This window comes from Pelobates fuscus, chromosome 1, assembly GCF_036172605.1.
Source record: "Pelobates fuscus isolate aPelFus1 chromosome 1, aPelFus1.pri, whole genome shotgun sequence".
Taxonomy (NCBI): Eukaryota; Metazoa; Chordata; class Amphibia; order Anura; family Pelobatidae; genus Pelobates; species Pelobates fuscus.
This window is the reverse complement of record NC_086317.1, coordinates 311,488,416-311,513,710: the sequence shown is the minus strand read 5'-3', so window position 1 is coordinate 311,513,710 and position 25,295 is coordinate 311,488,416. Positions and strand designations below refer to the sequence as shown.

The 25,295-nt window shown below is 39.5% G+C and overlaps 1 protein-coding gene across 2 annotated transcripts in view; it reads left to right on the top strand.

Annotated features, from left to right (window-relative positions):
- The window catches only part of SEPTIN10 (septin 10), a 61,176-nt gene that overhangs the window by 8,941 nt on the left and 26,940 nt on the right, over positions 1-25,295 (top strand). The window contains exons 1-7 of one of the 2 annotated variants that reach the window (XM_063458708.1): positions 3,875-3,970; positions 12,149-12,217; positions 13,854-13,968; positions 17,130-17,325; positions 18,467-18,653; positions 23,033-23,194; positions 23,487-23,583. In XM_063458708.1, coding sequence (XP_063314778.1) covers positions 3,959-3,970; positions 12,149-12,217; positions 13,854-13,968; positions 17,130-17,325; positions 18,467-18,653; positions 23,033-23,194; positions 23,487-23,583 — 838 coding nt within the window. In that variant the 5' untranslated portion in view covers positions 3,875-3,958. Of the gene's footprint in view, positions 1-3,874; positions 3,971-12,148; positions 12,218-13,853; positions 13,969-17,129; positions 17,326-18,466; positions 18,654-23,032; positions 23,195-23,486; positions 23,584-25,295 lie in introns of those variants that run through there. The other variant, XM_063458699.1, reaches the window with a different exon arrangement.

Here is a 25,295-nt window from a genome sequence, read left to right as displayed (position 1 = left end):
ACATCACACACCACTCTCCCTCCATTTGGTATCACAGTGGCCCCGACAGTCTCTGCCTCCCCATATCTGCCTAGCATTTTCCAAGCATTTAATACTCAGAAAACTCCATTTGTTTCTTGCATAGCTTAACTGCAACGTATATTCGGAGTTTTCGACACTTTCGCTGATCTAGCATGATTCCAGCTAGTACCTAAATATAAAATTAGTGCACTGTTTTAATGTTCCCCGATGCTCTCAATGTTATGCTATCATTGTTATGAAACTTGAATGTGGATTGCTTTTGGGGTACCACATGCCCGTATGTTACCCTCATATGCACTGCAAAAATAAAAAATTAAAAAAAAAAAAACTAGTGTTACAATATATAAACTTTACATCTCTGTAATACATCATTCATATTTCTATAAACAAGTCATATAAACAGTATACCCAAATGCTAAATGATCTTATTATGCTAGCAAATTCTTACAATGAATTAAATTCCTATAATAAAACATAAATAAACTTAAAATATTGCCACATATATCCATTTTTTCCTCAGAACTATCCATAAAGTTAGTCTACTTTTTTCATTTGATAATATTTAAAGGACCACTCTAGTGCCAGGAAAGCATACTCGTTTTCCTGGCACTAGAGTGCCCTGAGGGTGCCCCCACCCTCAGGGACCCCCTCCCGCCCGGCTCTGGAAAGGGGAAAGGGGTAAAAACTTACCTTTTTCCAGCGCTGGGCGGAGAGATCTCCTCCTGCTCTCCTCCTCCGATCCTCCTCTTCTCCTCCCCGTCGGCTGAATGCGCACGCGCGGCAAGAGCTGCGCGCGCATTCAGCCGGTCACATAGGAAAGCATTCATAATGCTTTCCTATGGACGCTGGCGTGCTCTCACTGTGAAAATCACAGTGAGAAGCACGCAAGCGCCTCTAGCGGCTGTCAATGAGACAGCCACTAGAGGACATAGGGGGAAGGCTTAACCCATTCATAAACATAGCAGTTTCTCTGAAACTGCTATGTTTATGAAAAAATGGGTTAACCCTAGAAGGACCTGGCACCCAGACCACCTCATTAAGCTGAAGTGGTCTGGGTGCCTAGAGTGGTCCTTTAAGAAGACATTATGCCTACTAAAATCCATATATATATTCTTTAGACCAATAGTTTATGGTGAGAGGAAACATAATTCCCATTAAATTGAAACACAAGAAATACATCAACACAGGCATTTACATCAAAAAGACCAAAGAAAAAGAACTAGATTGAAATAAAAAAAAAGGTCATAAAACCGAGTGCATAGACCAGTGGTAGTCAACCTTTTTCTACCTACCACCCACTAATGCATCTTTCTTGATGGAAAAATGTCCTTACCGCCCACCAGTTTTTGCGCAAGTGCAGAATATTTTTTAGAAAGGAGGGTGTTTTAAAAAAATAAAATAAATGTACGTACATTTATTTATCTTTTTATTTCTACTTTATGCATCTTTATAATGTTTTTAACTTTATAAAGTTTAATGAGAAAACAATAAAGTAAATTGAAATTACCCTTAGTGATTAATGAGATCCTTGAGGTTGATGCTGCGAGACTAAATATTTGATATCTGGTTCGTTTTTCGTAAGGAACAAACAAAGGTCTCCTCTTTCGGTGATATTCAGACGAGTTCTCTGTTTGCTCATAATATGATTTCTCATCTGTGTATCAGCTCCCCTCATCTCCCTCCTCAATTCCCCTCCCCACCTTTTTTTCTTCCTTTTTTTCTATTTTTTAACCTTCTATATAGCAATGCCTTGTAGGAAGGCTGAGCTAGGCAGCCCACTTACTATTATTAGCCAACAACAATTCTCTCCTTTTCCTTTTTATTCCCATTCTTTCTCCTTTTTTTACAAGTACTCTACTCCTTCTTTCTCCTATTCTACAAGTACTCTGTTCACAGACAAACAAACACACACACACACACACTTACAGATAAACACACACAAATACACTTACAGACACACACACTCACAGACAAACACTCACACATACACTTACAGGCACACACACACTCACAGAGAAACACATACACACAGACAAACATACACACACTCACACATACACTTACAGACACTCACACATACACTTACAGACAGACACACATACACTTACAGACAGACACACATACATTTACAGACACACACACACACACACTTACAGACACACACACACACATATACTTACAGACACACATACACACATATACTTACAGACACACACATACACACATATACTTACAGACGCACACACATTCACATACACTTACAGACACACACACACACACACACACATACATACACACATACACACACATACACTTACATACATACAAATTATTAATATTAAATGTCCACCCAGCCTCCCTACCTGGAGAGCTGGTGTGGATCTGTCCCTGGAGTCCAGTGGGGCTTTACTTCAGCGGGCGGCAGAGTTCAAATCCAAGGGGGCGAGGGAGCTCTAACTTCTCTGCTCTGCTCCCTCGCAGGCTGTCTACTGATGCCAGGAGATTCCGGCTCCCGCGGCATCAGAAAACATTGAGGGAGCAGAGAGGTTAGAGCTTCCTCACCGCGGCTGATCTTACCACTACCGCATGCCATGCCGGTGCAGGTGGCCTGGCAGGACGGAGCACTTCCCTTCTGACAGTCACTCTGAAATCTTGCGCCCGCATAGCCACTCGCGCCCGCCCGCCCAAAAGGAGAAATCCTCAGAAAAAAAGAATTTAGCCGCTGAAATCAGTACCACCCACCTGAAATGCCCACTAGTGGGCGGTAGGGACCAGTTTGACGACCCATAGTATAGACTAATTATTTACAAAACAACTGATTAAGTCTATGTCGACATTCAGTCCCCGTGGTTTCAAAGTGCGCAGTTAAAGGAACACTATAGTCACCTAAATTACTTTAGCTAAATAAAGCAGTTTTAGTGTATAGATCATTCCCCTGCAATTTCACTGCTCAATTCACTGTCATTTAGGCGTTAAATCACTTTGTTTCTGTTTATGCAGCCCTAGCCACACCTCCCCTGGCTATGATTGACAGAGCCTGCATGAAAAAAAAAACTGGTTTCACTTTCAAACAGATCTAATTTACCTTAAATAATTGTATCTCAATCTCTAAATTGAACTTTAATCACATACAGGAGGCTCTTGCAGGGTCTGGCAAGCTATTAACATAGCAGGGGATAAGAAAATCTTAATTAAACAGAACTTGCAATAAAGAAAGCCTCTTTACAGGAAGTGTTTATGGAAGGCTGTGCAAGTCACATGCAGGGAGGTGTGACTAGGGTTCATAAACAAAGGAATTTAGAGGATTGAGCAGTGAGGCTGCAGGGGCATGTTCTATACACCAAAACTGCTTCATTAAGCTAAAGTTGTTCAGGTGACTATAGTGTCCCTTTACTGGATCCAGAAGGTTTCTCTTTGGGACAATCGTTGGACCCTTCTTCGTACTGTCAATGTATTGTTTGCCTCACGGATACGGCAGCAAATAAACTACAAACTCCGCTACACAAAGATTCCCCAGTAACTGAACTGCGAAAAGTATTAGTTCTTACAAAATTGACTATTGACCAAGCCTTACAGCTATTGCACCCTCTAAATCCTTTTGAATGTTCTATCTATAGTATAATATAATCTATATTATGCTAGCAAAAGTTCAGCATAAGGAAAGTGTAAGCTAACAGAGTGATTGTTTTAGAGCCACTCCTTATATGTGGAATTCCGCTCTGCTATAATGACTTCCATCTGTAATGTTCCCAGCACTGCTATCCAGAACTTAGTGACATAAGAATGTGGGCTGTTACAGGCAGCTCAGCTTCCTTCTCTGTGCTAAGCAAAACTGCACTTCCTTTACTAAAGAAAATCTGCTGGAAATGACCACAAAGGTATGCTTAGTGATGATTAGACGCTATAAAAAGAAGGCACGCATTGAAGATTCCCGTGCATGTCTTCACAGGTAGCCATATGGTCGGAAACCATTGTAGCTTGTAAAAATGTGAACTTTTAGCCACATAATAGGATTCCTTTGTACTGCATGCAAACATTGAACTAAAAATTGGGACATAAACACAAAACATTCAAAAATCCAAAAGTCACTGAAAATACACGCAAATTTTACTCCTCTGATTCATTTGTGAATTACAGATTTTATATCTTAATTTGGATGTTTTCCTCTTAGTACATACTATTCCATGCTGCGGTGTAATATACGTTTTTCTTATTAAACTAAATACACCATGGAAACTGAAAACTCTATCCTCCTTTCATGTGTTAATTGCTATAAAAAGTCTATATTAATTTTACACACACAAAGGGTTAAAGGGACAACTAGCTGGAGCTGGTCATTGTATGTGAATTTTGGAGATAACATTTAAAAAAAAAAAAAGAAAAAAAAAGAGATTAACCCCTTAAAGACGGAGGCAATTGTCCAAGCTCTGAACCAAAACAAAACCTAGAAATTGAGCTATATGACTGTTCAACCATATTTTATATCTTTTATATTGAGTGCATCCACATTTATTAAATACCATTTTATTCAGGAAAAATAGGGCTTTTCGTTTAACATAAAATATTAATTTATAAAACATAGTTTAAAATGGCTCAAAACTGTGAGAAATTAAGAAATGTTATTTTCCAAGTCCTGCATGACATTTTAACTGTGAATATCATAATACTGTTAGCTTTAACTGCAATAAAACACTGATATCACAGTCATTATATGTTTTACTGCTCGAATACAATCATTTGTGTTCAGCGATATCTCATGAGTACAACAGTACCCCCTATGTACATGTTTATGGGGTTTAGGAAGTTACAAGGTCAAATACAAGCCTTGTAAAATATATTCCCTGGAATTTATGCCTGGCTTGTCAGGCAGGTCTCCCAATATATAATTAATACAATAATAAAATTATATATAAATAATATAGTATATATAAGTATTTGAGAGAGAGTTCAGAGAAGGGCTACTAAACTGGTTCCTGGATTGCAGGATAAAACTTACCAGGAAAGGTTAAAGGATCTTAACATGTATAGCTTGGAGGAAAGACGAGACAGGGGGGATATGATAGAAACATTTAAATACATAAAGGGAATCAACACAGTAAAGGAGGAGACTATATTTAAAAGAAGAAAAACTACCACAACAAGTGGACATAGTCTTAAAGGGACACTATAGTCACCAGAACATCTACAGCTTATTGAATTTGTTCTGGTGAGTAGAATCATTACCTTCAGGCTTTTTGCAGTAAATACTGTATTTTCAGAGACATGGCTACATGGTGGTTTTAACCATATAGGGTCAGGAATACATGTGTTACTGACCCTATAGTGCTCCTTTAAATTAGAGGGGCAAAGGTTTAAAAATAATATCAGGAAGTATTACTGAGAGGGTAGTGGGTGCATGGAATATCCTTCCAGGTAAAGTGGTAGAGGTTAACACAGTGAAGGAATGTAAGCATGTGTGGGATGGGCATTAGGCTGTCCTAGATATAAGATAAGGCCAGGGACTAATAAAAAGTATTCTGAAAATTGGGCAGACTAGATGGGCCAAATGGTTCTTATCTGCCATCACATTCTATGTTTCTATAAGTACACTTAGACTGAAATTATATATAATTTTATTCTTTCATTTTAAGTGTAATTTAATATTATTAACTATTTATACATAATTATATTTATATTCATATCAATATACACTTAAAGGGACACTATAGTCACCTGAACAACTACAGCTTAATGTAGTTGTTCAGGTATGATCTATAGCTCCCTGCAGGCAATCTGATGTAAACACTGTATTTTCAGAGAAAATACAGTGTTTACATTGATTGATAGGAATACCTCCAGTGGCCGTCACTCAGACGGCCACTAGAGGGACTTCCTATCACGCAGGGCCCTAAAAAGGCCCTGGACACGTCAGACGTATTAAAATACGTCTGACTTGTTCAGGAGAGAGAAGGCACTGTGTGCGCGCCTTCTCTCTCCAGCCTGTCAGCGGAGGAGGGGGGCGGGCAAAGACCGCAAGCTGAGCTGTCACTCAGCTCAGCTCACAGGCGCGCACACCGTGCGCATGCGCGGTAGTGCGCTCAGGACTTCAGAGGGCGGCATGAATGCCGCCCTCTGAAGTATGTGCGCATGTGTGGCGAAGCCGCGCATGCGCACAAGGGAGCAATGACGCTTCCAAATGGAAGCGTCTGATTGCTCCCTGCTCGCGCCCGCCTATTTCGTCATTTTGACGAAATAGGGGGCGCGGCTTCACGAGGCTCCCGGCGCTGGAACCAGGTAAGTAAACTTGCCTCCCTGGAGAGTCCCTTTAAAATGAAAAAATAAATAAATATATATATCATTCTAAATATGTTTTATATATATATATAAGTTCATTCTAAGTGTATAATATTTATCATTATATTGTTTTATTAATTATATATTGGCGGATCTGCCTGACCACCCCGGCCAAATGACTTGGATTGGCTGCCGGAGGACTGGCTGCGTTGTCTAGCAGGTTCCCCTGATCGAGATCACCGTGGAGGGTAAGTATTTATTTCAGCGAGAGGAAGGACCCTTTGTTAGGGCGTGCTATGACACCCTAATGGCGTTCAAGTCCTCCTTTTGTAGGACGGCACAGCATGGCTTTATGTCGGGAATGAGTTAAAAGAATCTAGTCATTGTGCCCCTTTTTATATAAATATGCAAAAAGCGGAAAACCCGGAGTCTAATTTTGGATATTCTCCTTGTGAAATAAAGTTTGTAGAGACTAGGATATGAAAAATTTGTTGGCCAATCTTAGCTCTTCTATTACATCAGTACCTGGTGTTGTGCATATCCAGTAAATCCTTTATTATGTAGTATTATTATCATTTATAGAGTGCTAACAAATTCTGTGGCACTGTACAATAGGTGGACTAACAGAGAAGTATTTGTAACAAGACAAGAACGCACAGGAAAGAGCTAACATTCTGGGGATATATGACTTTCTGTATAAATCTATACAGCAGTGGAATGTAGCGTGTTATAATGAATAATCAGCATAATAAACCTATTAACTTGCACAAGTAGACTTTCGTAGTTTTTTTTTGTGAATTGCCAAACACCTGTCTTCAACTGAGTGTCTGCAGTGGACTAACTAATTATTTACTGCTTTATTTTTTTCTATAGTTGTTAGATTACTTAAATGAAAATGAAATAAGGATGCATTGATACAGCACGGGTGGCTAGAGTGTCCCTTTAATTGGGACAGGTGGGAGTCAAGGAGAATGAAAGGTAGAGCAATGTTATACTCAAAATGGTCACATGGACAGATTAAGTTTGGCAATCTGAGATTATCATATTTAATAATCTGCAGCAATTGATATAACAAAGTGATTCTAAGATTGTTTGATTTGAAGACAAAATACATTGTGAAGGAACCAAAAGATTATGAAATAAACAGTCCTTCTGCTCAGAATTGGAGACTCATGAAAAATTGCAAGGGTGAATGAGTGTTGGGACAAATGGAATGACATGTTGTTGGGATGTGTTTTTAAAAAAAATAGATTTTTTGATATGTTTACATGCAACTTCCATCTCTTCAGTCTTGCTTCCCTTTTGTAGTATGCACTAATCTTTCACAATCCTAACACATTAAAAGAGAACTCTGTGTACCACAACCATTAGAGCTCATTGCACTGGTTATGATGCATAGAGTGATTGTGTGCTGCCTCATTTTTCAGTTATAAACTGTTTTGGAGCAATTTGGCAAAACCCTAAGCTCTTTGGCACTCGTAAAGCCCAGCCCATTTGCAACTGCTCAGATAATGCATTGTCCTTATGGAGCTGTCTAACTTTGGACCTCCTACAACGTTCTCGGCTGTTGTCGCTGGACAGATGTACCCTCTGCGTTATCCATGCAGCCGCAAATGGCCTGGGCATTGCAGTTTATACCTAAACCATTTAACAGAAAGACTCACAGCACTATAGCCACTAGCGAGCTGAAGTGGTCATGGTATTGACAATGCCTCTGTACTGGTGAACTGAATTATCTGTTGCTACTTGAAGTGGTAGAATAGATGAAGTATTGTATGTTGCAAAGCAATGTTTTTTCACTCCTCTAGCCAGTTAAGGTTTCACACAGGGTGATGAAAATGTGCATGCATTCTATATTTAGCATTGTTTAAACTAGTGGAATGGTTCACTGACATAAGTATATTGTCACATAACCCTGAGACGAGTTTGTCATTGTATTCAGCCTGTGGAATGCTATCACTCGGTTCCTGTAAGAAGGTTAGCCAGGCACAGATTTAGAGATGTTTGAAAAAGAATGCTTGACACAGCTACAGCTGGAATGTATGTCAACCGGGTGCGTGTTTGTCTAAGTTTTAACTGTCTTTATTGTACTGTATACACTGTCATTAATGCCGTGGTTATTTGATAGCCTCGTCTTGGTGTAGTGTTTGTTTCAGGTTAAGTGGCACAGCAAAATATAGCCATCACATATCCCTTTCACATCAGCAATACATTCCTCTGGCTTTCCTCCCCCCATCTTTAATTTCTATTTCCTGCCTATGAGTCACAGTTTGTATAGATTTGAAACAGGTATAGAAGTTGGGACATTGTTGAGTAGATAGAGTGCAGAACTAGCTGACTGTAGTTTGACAAATCCCAGAACGCGAAAAACCATGGCTTATAACAATGTTGTACTGCATGCCTAACCTTTTTTAGTATTTTATATATAAGTGTATGGACATATTTCTTCTCTGTCTCCTAAACTAAAATCTGGTGATCATCTACAATACATCTTCTCCGTATTAGTTTAACCCCTTAAGGACCAAACTTCTGAAATAAAAGGGAATCATGACATGTCACACATGTCATGTGTCCTTAAGGGGTTAAACATTAAAGAAAGAAATCACATGCAATGCTCACCACTAGTGCATGGGTTTGTTAAAGAGTTACTCCAAGCATCATCACTAATATAGCCCACTGTAGTGGTTATGATGCATGGTGTACCCTAGCCCTATTTCCTGACAATGGAGCATTTTGCAATGGTTTGCCCTGTTACGTAGGTCCTTTCAGGTACAGAAGATCCACTTCTCCTGGCTGTGATTACATCCAGCTTCTGCAATGCTGCTGAAACCGGATGTTGATTCCGTCTCCATTCATTGGCTGAGAGAGTCAGCTGACTTAGCCAAGGCTAATGACGCCGCAATTATGCTGCTAGAGGTGGAGTTACACCTCTGACAGCAGATTGGTTAAACAATGTATGTGCAGCGTTTTATAGTGAAACGCTGCACATACTCCACACACCATGACCACTTCAAATCAGTGAGTGTTGTGAGAAACATATCATTCAGTGTTGTACAATGGGTAAACGAAACAAGTTGGAGAAATCTGAAGAAGAAGTGACGAGGACCCTGCTATAATTATTTTACCGACTAATATAAGCTGATATAATTTTACATTATCACAGTGGTGGACATAAGTGTAAGAATATAAGGATATGTGCCACGGTCATAAAATCACCCAAATTATGCTCAGTTATGCTTCTGAGTAAACCAATATGCCCAATGTATTACATAGACACTATTTTGTGAAGTTACAGTGCTGTATAAGAGACATGACAATTTTAGTTTTTTAACGTGAATTTTCATAGATTGTTTTGATGGGTCCATGTCCCATTTTGGAGTATGTTTGTAGTGGTAATACGCATTTGTTTTGACACACACAGTGAGTTTGTACTGTATATTTTGCAAAGCCTATGTATGCTACAGCTCTATAATACTTCATATGTTGCTCAGCTATGTCGTCTGAGTACAACAATACCCCATATGTAGTTTTGCCAGGTACATGTGGACGTTGAAGGGGCACATTTGAGACACTGCCATTCCAGTTTTTTTTTCAAACTTCAAATTTTTGCGCAGAGTTCATGTCCTATTTTGGAGTATGTTAGCAGGTTCCTTATTTCAAATACCCAACTAAGGCATACCATTTCTTAAAGAAGACACCCCAGGGTATTTCAAATGGCATATTTTGAACCTTAGCATGGGATAATTTTATCCATAGCTTGTACCAAGTGTAGTGGTAATAAGCTTTTTTTCTGTCTTTTTTTTTTTTTTATAAATCTTTATGTTTGATATGCATAGATATAACATACTTTCCTTCAATGCCCCGACAGCAAGGTAAAATAATGATCATAACAGTTACAGGGCATTAAAAAATTCTGCGCATATATATATATATATATATATATATTTAAATTAATTTATTTTTTTCCAGGTATATGAAGGGGCATATTTGAGACACAGGCTGGGTCCATGTCACACTTTGCAGTTTTTTTTTTAGCAGGTTGCTTAACTACCCCACAAAGGCATACCATTTCTCAAAGCAGACACCCCAGGGTGTTTCAAGAGGCATATTTTGAAACTTAGCGTGGGATAATGTTGTTACTAGCTTATACCCCCCCACCCCCCCATCCCCCGTTTTTTACTTTTAAAACGTAAAAAAAAAAACCTGTTTTTAAAACTTTTAAAAACTGTTTTCTGAACTTTTAAAAACTTTGTTTTTGTACTTAAAAAAAAAAGCAGATCTGAACCGATCCGTCTCCCTGCACTTCACACTGAACACAAAAGTGCAGCACATGTATAAAAAATGATCAGAAGAGAGGGTCAGCGCTTATATGTCACAGGAAATATAGCTTAGTAGGATATAGGCAGCACACCTGTAAGGAGAAGGGTCCCCTCTAGTCCCCTCAGGCTAAGTATAGTAAGAGAGAGAGAGAGAAGAGAAAAGGGTGCGCCTAAAAACAGATAGTGTAAATAATACTTATATTTATATATGGAAGTCCAAGTAATTCAGCAATAGTCCAAAATTTAAGGTAATCCACGACAGTAGGAAGGAATCTTTGTGGGATAGCAGGTAGGGCGTATCTTCACGGTTGAAGACTGATTATCTAGTGGTACATGTAAGGGAGAAGCAGAAGAGAGAGAAAACTCCAATGATACAGTATATAAGTATACTAGATACTAGGATATTATAAAGGAACTACTCACAATATCCAGAGCTGAAATCCAGCTCTGGTTTGAAGTGCATGAAGTGGAATAATCCCGACTCAAGGATATGTAGAGTTTCTCTGGTTTTCGGGTGTATACTTCGGCAGAATAGTCCAGCTCGAAATGAAGAAAATAAAATATAGTGCTCCCTGTATCTCTATTTAAAATGATAAAAGAAGTATAAAATATACTCACGGTATATTGAGCAGGCTCACTGCTCGATGTGTAGCGTATGCGTGGTGGTACAATCCCCACCTAAGGATGCTTAATGCTTCTTATAGATAAAACAATAACGTCAGATCAGGATATAAAAATAACGTAAATAATAGAGTAAAATATAAATAAATAAACAAAAATAGATAAAATAATAGTGAAAAGGGAATATGGCAACAATTTTGAATATACCGGTAGCCAAAATTCCTTTATTAATCACAGAAATATATAAAAAGTTTCTAGATGAGTTTTGCCTCAACAGGCTTCCTCAAGTAGAAACTGATAAAATAATAGGACCTGACAGACATTGTTTATATAGGGAACATACAATTGCAATAAAAATTAGAATTTCCCGCCAAAATGACGTCATCACTGTCACAGTGGGGGAATGCATATAACTATACATTAAAAAAAAAGCTATAGAGTCCATAAACCTTTAGAGCATAGGGTTAGAGGGTTATCTTTAATGTTAAAAATTAAAAACATAAGTTAGGAACGATTAAAATAAAATAAGAAGTTGGCTGTCAGAGCGATCACATGTGCAGGGTCCGCGCAGTTGGCTGCTTCCTATCTGCATCGGACACTGAGGCCGACTGCAGCAGCATTAACCCTACAATTGCCACGATTGTGGCGACCTCGAGTTATTCTTAGTTAATGACCAAAATTAAGGACATGCATGATGTAAAATTTCCATCTTGCATCGCAAAGCGGTTAGGTTGCATGATATTTAAGCTAACGCATTAATATCTCTTCAGCATAGGTCCATGAAACATTTTTTGGGTATGAACTCTCCCAGAAGAGTTTTATGTTTTCAAAGCTGAAAGCCAAGTTTCATATTGGATAGTGAATCATTTTAATAAGATTTATTAAATAACTATGTATGCTTTTGTTTCTTGCAGGTTTACCAATCTAATCTTGGAATGAGATCTCCTCAGAGCCCAATCCGTGATCCTAGAGATGGATTTAAAGTAAGTTTGAGTCTAATGTACTTGTATGTTTTACATAACTAACATTGTGAAAAAGTGATTGCCCCCTGTATAACCTTTTACACTGCTGCACATTTCTACATTTAATTTGGTGGTGTGAACTTAGTCATATTTGTTTGCATAATAGAACCTTGAGGTATTTGCTTTATTTGAGATGTTTTGTTTGCGAGTGGTAGACCATATAATGTATGAAATAAAAAAACGAAACACCACCTTTGACCATTCTAGATATCACTTACATAACTCCCCAAATGAAAGCAACAACCGCTTCCCCAATAGACCAAATAAAAGGGCACACATATCTAATTGACGCATAATAGATTAACGGGGACGACAAAACGCTAAACATTGGCAGCGCAGGCTCCGAACACAAAGCATAACTAACGGATAAGGCAGGATCGCAAATTGAGAACGAACACTAGTTTCGGAGATAGATGCTCTGTGCCCCTTGGAGAGGTACGGAATGAGGGACATGGAAAAGGTTCGGCTACCAAGCCAAAAGAACCAGGGGATCAAATTACAGCTTTGATCCTCGAGCTAGTCTAGAACCTTAACACGATGTAAATAGTATCCTCAAACTGATGATATGTTGGAGACCTGCGTGTCCCAAAATGCAAATCTTCCTAACGTATGTTTTGACTGTTTGAACAACTTCTCAATAAAAACAGATTTACAAAAAAAAAAGAAAGACAAAAACGAAAATATTGGGATTTTTATAAATCACCTATAATTCCAATTAGCTAAACACACCCCTCAGATTGAGGGAAAGAAAAATAGGTAAAACCTTCAAAATATATCAAGTTTACCACCTGGAAAACAAGTGATCCAATCATTCCCTTATCGCTCTCAGTGAAGTGAAAGTCCATGGATCTTACTATTTCCCCCCCCCCCCCCTAACTTCTAGTATCCAGGTGCCAGCAGTAATAGAAAAAAAAATATCTTTCTGTATTTTCTCCTTGCTTTCTAAGTCAACAGCCAATGCATACAAAGCAAATAGGTTTTTTTTCCTACTCTTCTTTGTGGAGTGTGCATTCGAGGAATCCATCCTTTTAGGCTTGTCTGTCTGCCTCACAATGTTAATCACAAAGTTATTAACCCAATTTCTAAACTTTCTGACTATGGGACATGCTTCAGATCAGTGGAAAACAGTGGCATTTCAGGAAGCTTTTAAACTGAGGATTACCCTCTTAACCCCTTAAGGACACATGACATATGTGACATGTCATGATTCCCTTTTATTCCAGAAGTTTGGACCTTAAGGGGTTAAACTTGTGACGAATAGTAGGCAAAATAGTACATCTTTATGGATATTTCTTGATATATAGATAAATGGTAATATCTTACCCCTTATCATCTAATGCTCAGTCAATCGGTGTCATCAAACTGTGGATGAAATTGATTCCTAAAGAGGAGTTAGAACTTCATTATCAATTCTGAAGATTAGAGACTGGGTTGCAGGTGCTTTGGGGATCCCTGGTTTTTGTCAAACTGCTGAAATTGTTTGATTCCGAACTGGATGGCGGCACCTGCTGCCCAAGAACACAGCACCATAACCACTACAACTGTGTGATGCGTAGACTGCCCCAATAAATAATATTAATCCAATGTTTTCTTGCAGCATGGTGATGCTCGTTCCTTACCACTTTCCGGTCATGTTGGCTTTGATAGTTTACCAGACCAGCTAGTCAATAAATCTGTTAATCAGGGATTTTGTTTCAACATCCTTTGCATTGGTAAGTATTTGTGTAAACTTGTGTCAAATATTTGTGGTTATGTTTTTTTAAAGGTGACTGTGAATCTCAGAATAAAAATTGTTTTTTGTATTGTGTGGGTTTTTTTGCTTTTGTTTTTTGTTTCAAAGGCAATTCATTTTGGCTAATATTGAATTTCAGAATATCCACACACCATTTTTATAACCCTTACAAAACTGTGAATAGTCTATGTTCTTAAAGACAAACATACAAAGTTAAGTTCTGCGCTCAAACACACACTACTCCTGGGCGATAGCAATGACTATAGTACACATCAGCCCAAAACGTACGATAAAAAAAAAAAAAGGGTATTTTTCCAAACCCCTACACAGGGCCGGATTAACATAGGGGCTGATGGAGCTGCAGTTCCAGGCCCAGGCCCAGGCCCATGGAATAGGCCCATTAAAAAAAAATATATATATGTATATATATTTTTTTTAAAGTTTTTTTTTTTTTTTTACACTTTACTCTTAGGTTTGCCACCTGACTTGTATTTTACTGGCACAGCTGGTATTTGAGACTGCCTGGCCGTGCCGGTATTGCAGTAATACCAGCAATACAAATAAAGATATTTTTCTCAGTATAAACAGAGATTATTCTGCAATACCAGCACCAACCAGTAGGTGTCATTGTGTGTGTGTGGAGAGAGGCAGGGATAGGAAGTTACAGTATATCCCTCCCTGCCTCTCTCTACTCACTGATCCGCGGGGGAGCAGCTACACAGCACAGAGAGTCCAGACAGCAGCTCACAGCCTGCAGAGACAGTCTACAGCTCAGGGAAGTGAGGGATGGGGGGAAAAGCAGCAGGGAGACATGGGGACACTGAGAGACATGGGGATGTTGAGACACATGGGGACGGTGTCAGAAATAGGGACATTGGGAGACACATTGGGACGCAGTGTCTCCATGTCTCCCCGTGTCCCCATGTCTCCCAGCCAGTGTCCCTAGTGTCTCAGTGTCCCCATGTCTCCCAGTGTCTGTGTCCCCATGTCTCTCAGTGTCCTTATTGTCCCCATGTCTCCCAGTGTCCCCAAATGTCTGTCCCCGTGTCTCCCAGTGTCCCCATGTCTATGTCCACAAGTGCCCCCATGTCTCCCAGTGTCCCTATGCCTCCCAGTGTCCCCTAGTCTCCCAGTGTCTGTGTCCCCATGTCTCCCAGTGTCCCCATGTCTGTATCCACAAGTGCCCCCATGTCGCCAAGTGTCTCAGTGCCCCCATGTCTCCCAGTGTCCCCGGGTCTCTCAGTGTCCCTATGTCTCCCAGTGTCTCAGTGCCCCCATGTCTCCCAGTGTCCCCAAGTGTCTCAGTGTCCCTGGGTCTTACTGTGTGTCTCTCAATGTCCCCTAGTATCCTAGCGACACAGGACACACTGAGGCATGGGGACACTGGGAGAAATGGGGACACTGAGACACTGGGCGACATGGGGACCGGGCGACATGGGGACACTGACACTGTGGTACATAAAGACACTGATGCCAGGCTGGGCTTCCAATTCTTTGGACAGACATACCCCCTTTTTTGGGCATGTTCGCCCCTTTTGGCAGTTCTGGTCACGTGATTCACGTCAGTGGCCCACCCTATTACCCCGCCCATTGACTTCCCGCTTCACTGGACACTGCTGTTAGGGGGGTATGAATTTACTTGAAGCATGAAAGCATAAATTAGAGAGAGATTAGCATAGAGCATGTGTTTTCTTATAGCTGCATCATTTGAGTTTCCCTCCAGCACCATCTCCATCAGATACATGACGCTTGAGAGGTATGACTGTGTTAGTGTTTTTGGTCGATAAGATTCTGTAATTAGGCCCCATCATAATGGTCAGCACCAGGCCCACTGGGCTCTTAATCTGACCCTGCCCCTACAAACTTATTAACCCCTAATAGAGAACACATGGGGTGGGCGGCAGCTCTGTAACATGGCTGCTAGCACCTGCTAGGGAGTACAGGAACAGAGCAACCAATATTACTCTGTTCAGACCGAAGCATGTTGGTAATAAAGCCAGTATGTCAGCATCATGAAGAGCTTACTGATGCACAGCTTCCTGTGGCTGTCTCACACCACGGTACATCACAAATGAGACCTTCCACAGTAAGAACTCCCTAATAGAAGAGGCAGGGTGATTGACATAAGTAAAGTGGGAAAGGTTGACTAATGACCTATGGGTGTTTGGGTAGTGACATGGTGGCAAGGCATTAACATGCTAACAGAAGTGCCATACAAATACAGGTCTGCACTCATACACTGATACTCCACAAAAGTACATTCCTGTATTCACACAGGCATGCTGTACAAATACATGGCTGTGCTATCTCATAAACACTGGGTTTTAACATATATACAGTGACACTTTCACAAATTCACCCCTGAATTCATGCACACATCTTTGCTTTCACACACACACTGGCATGCCACACATGCATCCCTGCATTTTCTGACACTGCAAACAAATTAACCCTGGGGTTCACACACGTAGACATACACTTACACACTACACAAATGCAGTAACAATCCAAAAAAATTCACCCCTACATTTACACACATACAGACACTCTACACGTTTCCCAAACCAGTCCTCAAGACCCACCAACAGTCCAGGTTTTGTTAGTATCTCCATTGGAATAAAACAGGGAAATACATAAATCCTGGACTGTTGGTGGGCCATGAGGACTGGTTTGGGAACCACTGCTCTACACCCATGCATTCACACACTGTCACCGGAAATACCGGAAATATGTTTACGCATGTTTAAAGTGGCAAGTTAACTTTAGGGATGGCCAGTATTTTAGGACTTGAATTCTGAACCATGGATCAAATATCTTGCTCATGGATCTTTGTAATTAATCAACAGCTCTATTTGGGAATACAGGTATCTATGTATAACCAGAAATAGGTCAGGAAATAGGAAGAAGATTGTGTTCTGTGTTTTATTTTTTATTTTATTTTTTATTTATTTCTACTTTAAAATGGAGCCAACTGCAGGGAGTGGCCATTGCATAACAAATTTCCGACACCTCAAAATAGCTTGTCCTTGTTGTAGATCTATTTGTCTGAACATTCTAGTAAACTGGATTCATAGCCACCAAGCCATTGATTAAACATTTACATGTCATCCTGATGTTTCTTTTGGTTTTCTGTTTATGTAGGTGAAACCGGCATTGGAAAATCTACATTAATTAACACACTGTTCAACACTAACTTTGAAGAATTTGAATCCACACATTTTGAGCCTTCTGTCAAGCTGAACGCACAGACATATGACCTCCAAGAAAGCAATGTGTCTTTGAAATTAACAATTGTAAACACAGTAGGATTTGGAGACCAGATAAACAAAGAAGACAGGTTTGTTATCATTGTTTGATCACAATGGTTTTGTGTTTTCTATTTTTTTTCCCGTTTCTTCTAATGTGTCGTAGATCTTCTTAATAACGCGTGAAATTCACACTATGACTCTCATTCTAGCTGAACATATTTTGATTTATTAAAGTGAATACTGTTTGCTTAGAACTGTATCTAGAAATCATGGCAGGTTTTCTTTTTTAACTTATGCCAAAAAAGGCACACGAAAGGTATGCTATTCTGCATAAAACTAGCAAGTCATCTTTGTGAATACATAGAGCAATATTCACTAAGCAATGAACTGTAATACATTGAAAACTGAATTGCAAAATTCAGGCTAAAATAGCCAAGCTATAACCATAGCATGGATATTTATTTTTTCCATAACAGCTGTGTTTACCTAAATTCACAACAATACATACATTTTCTCTACAGCACTCACCTATTGCCCGTACCGCTACAAGTAAGCACCACATCAGTTTCACACCCTCAGACAACTGTGCCAGTTGCTATAACCCAGCAACTTTTTTAATGATATCATTAAGACACACCAACGCTATCATGTTATCCTGTCATTGCCAACACCAATACACATTTTGGGAGCATGGCTATCTGGGAAACGCCGGGCCAGACCTACCAATAATTGAGCTGTACATCTGTTAAATGCCCTGCTCTCAATTTGGTTATTCAAGAGCGTGTTTTTTCTATACCTCCTGGCTTTTGATCTTGGCTTGTCTCCACTACTCTGTTCTATGTATCCTTGACCTTGGCTTGGTTTATCGATTTAGTGTGTCTCCATTGCCCTTGACATTGGCATGCTATTTGACATTTCTATAGTCTATATTTTGCATGTTAAGCCCAGCCACTCTAAGGTCCTGTAATACCACTATCTACTGTTTTTCCTGTACTTGTGTGACCTTATTCTTTGTGTTAGGTTACCTATACTGACAGTAACATATTACTATAAGGAGAAAAAACTCTATAAAGTTTGATCAAGTATAACCTTTCATACATCCCTGTTATGATTGTCAATCCAATAGAATACCAACCCCTCCCAAAGATTCTGAAATAAGCGTGCATAAAAAAAAAAAACAGGAAAAGAAGTTGTTATTTAAAACCATTTTATTAAAACAATCTCTTTCAGCTACATGCCCATTGTGGACTACATTGACACACAGTTTGAGGCCTACCTACAAGAAGAGTTGAAAATCAAACGTTTGTTATACAGATACCACGATACCCGCATACACGCTTGTCTCTACTTTGTCGCTCCAACCGGCCATTCATTAAAGTCCCTTGATTTGATAACCATGAAAAAGCTTGACAGCAAGGTAACATTTAATCCATTTCGTTTTCTAGATCCTTGAGTAATTCTTGAAACACGATTTTGTTGAGCTATTGTGTAACACTGCCTATTGTGTAACACTGGGTCTAAACTGTGATTTCATTGCTAATCTATCAATGTCATCCTCAGTTGGCTGATATCACAGTGTTAAATTGCCAAAAGGTAGAAGGTTACAGACCGCCAAATGCATTGATTATAATAATAGATGACAGGTGTGTAATTAACCTAATACTCCATTGGGAAACAGTTTGTGTTTCTATAAGATGTCCAAACTGACATTTCAGGTATTTGTATGTTTGCTATTTTAGTTACAGTGTGTTTTTGTCCTCAGCGGTGTAATTGAGAACGACTCATTAACGAGTAGTTGTTAACATTGCTTGTACATGTCAAGTCAGGGGTCGTGTTTGTGGTGTTTGTTCTGATCATGTGTTAACACGAAAAGACACTTTGAAAAGCGATGAAACATATCCTCTTTTCACATCGCTACAGCAAACAATATGCCTTTTGGAAGCCAGATGAAAGTAAGCTGCAGTGGGGGATAGCAGTTGGTATTTAGTCACTGCATTGTAGCTTTGTGAATTTTAGCTCAATGTAATGTGTTGCCATAAATACATTAGTTATATTTCTTAACTGATTGCCACTCAGCGAGAAGATCTGTGTGAATTTGAAACCTCTGTGGATTGTTTTACATTTGTTCCCTGCTTTATCATTTGCAGGCACATGACGCCACTAGTTAAAACTTAGGTGCTGCTTTATCATTACATCTGCTGGATTATTTTTAGATTTTTTTTATGTTATTTATTCCATTTATGTTATTGCTAACTGGCTGCAATTTATTATTGTTTATTAAACTAGCAAATAATACTTGCAACTGTGGCTGCAGTTGCAACTATTATTCAATTTCACTATCAATTAATGGTTATTATGTGTTTTTTGTTAACCCTGAATTATAATGTTTAAGTGTTTATGCCTTTAGTGTAGGTAAATGTGCATGAATAGAATAGTAATGTAACAACAAATACAATAAAAATATTTTTTTTGTAATACAAAACGTCCCGGAGAACGCATTAAATTCGTAAACAGAAGTACCACTGTACTAACTACCTTTTTAGATCAAATTGATTTAATGCATCTACATGAAAAGATGCTGATTGGTGCATCGTGGTGTTTTACTGTGCATGCTCAATAGCCTCCCAATGCTTTCCTATGGCCATGGAGGCGGGGAGGAATTAGGCGGAGCCAGCCATGGTGAGACTGGCGCATTGCTAGATAAAATGGAAGTAAAATCACCTTTTTAAAGTAAAGATAGGGGGGCCGGAGATGTAAATAGTTATTGAACCACAATAGTGTCAGGAGTACATTTTTGTGTTCATTTAAAATCATAATTATTTATTCATGCGAATAAATGTTCACTACTATTATAGGTAACATTATTTAAGTGAAACATTAGTTAGGCACTTTAACTTCTTTCTTCATCAAGACAATAGTACAGATGAAAAGAGTATCCAATTATGTTTGCTTATTTTTAATGCAGTTGTCTATGAATATACAGTAAAACAATACAATGCATTTGACATTGTTTAGATACACAACTGCAGTAACCCTGGTGGTGTAATAAATTATATTAGTCACAAACTTGCCAAATTGCCACAGGCTACAATGATTGTAATTGAAAATATTCAATAGTCTCGGCCTTGTTTGCTGTTCAGCCTCTTCTCCCTCAATGTGAATTTAGCTCTCTGCTGTCTGCACATTACAGTGTCTCCCGCACATTTTTTATTGCTCGGTTTGTGTGTATATCTTTACTAGTGAAAGGACTGTATTAACACTTCTTATTGTCCCTCTATGCCAAGCATGCCAAACATGCGGCCCACAATGGGTATCTTTGCGGCCCGCAGCCCGCGGCCGGACTGGCCTACCGCATTGTGCTGTGGCCCTGTGGGTTGTGGCCGATCACTTGCTTTATCATATGGAGTCATATCTGGTGGCAGCACTACAGTGCATAGAGTGGCTGGCTGCGTGCTGAGCGGGCCAGCCACTCCCCCTTTTTTTGCTGCTCACAGTGCCAGAAGAGCGTGTGGCCTGCTTGAGCAGAGAAGATCATGCAGGGCTGGACTGGAAGACTGCTTAAGGTAGGGGGAAAGGGGCTTGGGAGAACCTTACTGTAGTGTAGTGTATTACATTTCGGGGGAGGGCAGTGTATTAAATTGGGGTGGAGGAGGTGGAGCAGTGTATTAGAGTTTACTAGAATGGGGGTTAGTTTATTAAATTGGGGGAAGAAGGTGGGGCAGTGTTTTAAATTGGGGGAAGGGAGGAGGAGGGCAGTGTATGAAATTTGGGGAAAGTAGTGTATTAGAGTCATGAGAGGGAAGAAGTAGTGTATTAGAGTGGTGGGAGGGAGTCGGCAGTATATTAGAGTGGTGGGAGGTGGGGCAGTGTTTTAAATTGGGGGTTGGGTGGGGAGACAGTGTACTGTATTAAATTAAAGTGGAGAGAGGGGGGCGTGTATTAAATACGAGTGATGGGAGGCAGAGCAGTGTATTAGACTGGGGGGAGGTAGGGGAGGCAGTGTATTACATTAGAGTGGAGGGAGAGGGGGCTGTGTATTAGATTGGGGGACTGTGAGACTTGGGAAGGGGGCAGTGTATTAGCATGGGGGAGGGGGTCTGCGAGAGGCTGTGTATTAGATTGGTGGGGCATAGTAAGTAACTTTTGAGTGAATTATATATACATACCCAGAATTACATATTGTTTGCATGAGAATGATACAAATAATTTTAGTTTGTGTTGTTCTGTCAAACTTTTTTTTTTTTGTGGCCCACATAACCTTAAACCTAGTTTATTTGGCCCGTGTTAGCATTTGAGTTTGACATGCTTGCTTTATGCTATATTTTATCCACATACCGTTTTCCCTTACAGAGGCCAAAACTATAAGTTTTGTAGTTCAGCATTAGAGTGTGTTGGAGAGGTAGTCAGTACACCACAGACTCTAAAATAAATATATGTTTAATGGTGGCCATGTTAAGTAAAAGAACCATTTCTAGCAGTAGATTATCATATTTCAAATGTTTTAGCTGAACAGCATTGGAAACGTAAGAATATTATCTAACTAGATAACAAGCTGGGTCAGAGATGGGAACTATTGATCCCTGACAAGTTGTACATTATGGGATATGTTGTCTACTCCATTTGAATAGCCAGTACAATTACAATTATTTATATAGTGCCAACACATTCCATAGCGCTGTACAATAGATAAGCAAGACAAACCCTAAATTGAAATAAAACCTGATTGACATGATACTGGAACAGTATGTTAAGAGCTCTCCCAAACTAGCTTACAATCATGTTGATTTGATTGTCTTTCCATTGTTGATCACTCTTTTGTTTTTGCAATGTATTCTTTATAAAATTTTGCTTTATCAACAATTTCAAGAGAGAGACAACAACACAAGAAAAGATAGCTATACCAGGGAAATTATGAGGAAACGCTTGTAGTATGAAAAGTGTCATGCTTCCTTTTGCACTTTTTCCCTTCATATTTTTGCACTTTATATGCATAAGGGTAAAGAAATATTGTATTTTTACACGGCATCTTACATTTGCTGTATTGTGCTTCCACTTTTTACCCACCAGGGGAATTACTCCTGGATAGATTTATAGGTGTGGATTTTATTAATAACTAGTTAGTACAGTTAGTCCCCTTACCGGTCAGCGAGCGGCGTCCTCTCCCCTTGACACGCCGCTCGCGGATTTATATACTTACCTTTCCTGTCTCTCAGTGCCCTGTTGTGGTCTCTGCTTACTAGTATTGATACTGATCTTGTGTTTCTGGTTACGTACTCTCTGGCTTGTTAATCTGACTTTGTGACTTTCTCCTACCCTTTGACCTCGGCTTGTTTCTCGTTTTTCTGTCTTCTGGTTCCCCTTACTCGGCTTGTCTCCTGACTATTCTGTGTGTGCTTAGCCCGGCCACTCTAAGGTCCGGTACTGCACATTTTCTGTGTGTGTGTGTGTGTGTGTGTTAGCGTGTTGGGTTCCCCGAATCGTGACAACTGGTTCACCAAAGAAGGGAAGTCACTGGCCTCTTGATTAGTAGCTCTCTTTTTTAATTAATTTTTACCGGTTCTTTTCACAGTAATGTAATATTACAATTCCACAACACTACAGTTCCAGCAATATGGTATTTATTGATTGGTCCAAAAAGGACCCGGGAGATTATTTCAACACTTCCGGCTGTCTATGTCAAGCTAGAGTATTGCTAGTCGCCTTAACACTGTACTGGGTTTCTGTGTTGTTGTAGACAGGAGTTCATGCTAGCTGCTAATTTATCTGGTTATTTATTTATTTATTTTTTCTCCACAGGTCAACATCATTCCTGTCATTGCTAAAGCGGATGTGATATCCAAGTCAGAGTTACACAAGTTTAAGACTAAACTTATGAGTGAATTAGTCAGTAACGGAGTGCAGATCTACCAGTTCCCTACTGATGATGAGAGCATTAGCAAACTCAACTCTTCAATGAATGTAAGACTGCTTACACTAACGCTTGTACAGTTTAGATCAACGTTAGCGTAGATGGGTTATACGGTGCCTTGTCAATGAACCCCGTTAAGAAGACATTTAGACAAATGTTTATAACTAGACAAAAAGTCTCATAGAAGAGTTTAAAAAATTACCACTTTTATGAAAGTAAAGGTTTCTTTTATATTTCTAATAAAATAATTTTCCATATTCGTCTTTATCTGATTAACAATACATGGTGTTTAACACCAGTGGCAGACATATGTTTATAGTAAATGCTTATATATTGTTTCAGGGACAACTCCCATTTGCAGTGGTTGGGAGCATGGAGGAAGTCAAAATTGGAAACAAGATGGTGAAAGCTCGGCAATACCCCTGGGGTATAGTACAAGGTGAGAAAACAATCAGCTATCACAACTAAAGTGACACAGCCATGTTCAGGTGGTGATCAACAAATATAAAACAGAGATTAGACCATTTTCTTACTATTGTGCCTAAAATCTGAAATATTAACGTAGAAAACACCTTGAATGTACTATTTGTTTATAATGTGTAAAATGAGATAAGTGATTAATGCTGAAGAAATCTGTCAAACCTATTTTAGAAAGCGCTTTTCGTACTACAGTATGAAATATGGCCACAGAATAAATCCTTAAAGCAAATCGATCACCAAAGTAGTGCTGAAGGTGTGCTGTAAAGCAAACTGCATGTTCATTTGACCTAGCAATATCACAAAACCCAGGGCCTTATTTCCCTTAATTTGATACGATTTCTATGTCTTGACGCATAGCTCATATTTTATGTTATACTCAACTATCCCATGCTTCGTTGAAAACAGATTTAGTTACCTTTTACATTCCCATTGCAGGTGCACAATTCCCAGATTTTACTAGTAACATGACGTAAAGTCATGATTTTATTAAAGACACGGAGGCGAGTATTATGCATAACTCTTTCTTTATTTCCTCAGCAGCAAAGATAGAGGAATATAAATATTGTCAAAAATGAAAGAAAAACTGTATAGGCATAACGGGTAGCCAATCACATGGTAGAGGAAGTGGCTATATAAGTCCTGTGTCTCCCACAATCCCCCTCTTTCTTGCGAAAACCGAAGACCAGGTAAGAAGAAACGATGTCCTACTTGATCAGCACAGGAAACAGGAACAATGCGACAACATCAAGCTAAAAAAAAAAAAGACAGAGAAATATGGTAATTTCCAGACTCAAAACTGTAGACTTACCAAACAGCATCATAAGGAGTCACAAACAAGGAAACCGGATTCTGAAATACAAAGGATAAATAATTTAGTGAACATAAAAGATGTATCAAACCATCCAATCATATAAATAAACATACATAATCAATACCTAATCGATACATAATCAATACATACCTATTGAACAGGAAAAAATCCGTAGAGTCTCAAGCATCTCGTATCCCCATTCCACACCGGGAGGGCGGGAGGGAATAATACTCGCCTCCGTGTCTTTAATAAAATCATGACTTTACGTCATGTTACTAGTAAAATCTGGGAATTTTATTAAAGACACGGAGGCTCATATTATGCAAGTTCAAAGCTGTGCAACTATTCGAGATGCGATGTGTTCAATAGGTCTGAAATAGAAATCTCTAAAAGTCGATTCACTGGACCAATCTGCCGCCCGCATGATATCCTCCAGACGACATCCGACCGAGGAGGCTTTAGAAGCCATCGCTCCCCGTACAGAATGGGGCGTAAACACAGAGGTGTCTATACCCGCAGAGGATAATAATTCCCGTATCCAACGTGCCAGGGTAGGTGTAGAAACCGGACGATAAGGCGACTTGAAAGATACGAACAAATCGTGTAGATCAGCAGAGCGAAGGGAACTCGTGACATCCAGATAAACTCTGAGGCAATCCACCGGGCAGAGCGCCGGACAGCCAGGAAACCTGGGATACGAAAAGGACTTGGATGCAGATTTAGTCCTCCTGGATATATCAAAAGTAACACCTTCAGGGGTGAATGCAATGGCGTCCCAATCCATGGCCCTGACGTCGGAGACCCTCTTGCAAGAGATCAAACAGAGTAACATCACCAACTTGGATGACAGGCGTTTCAAA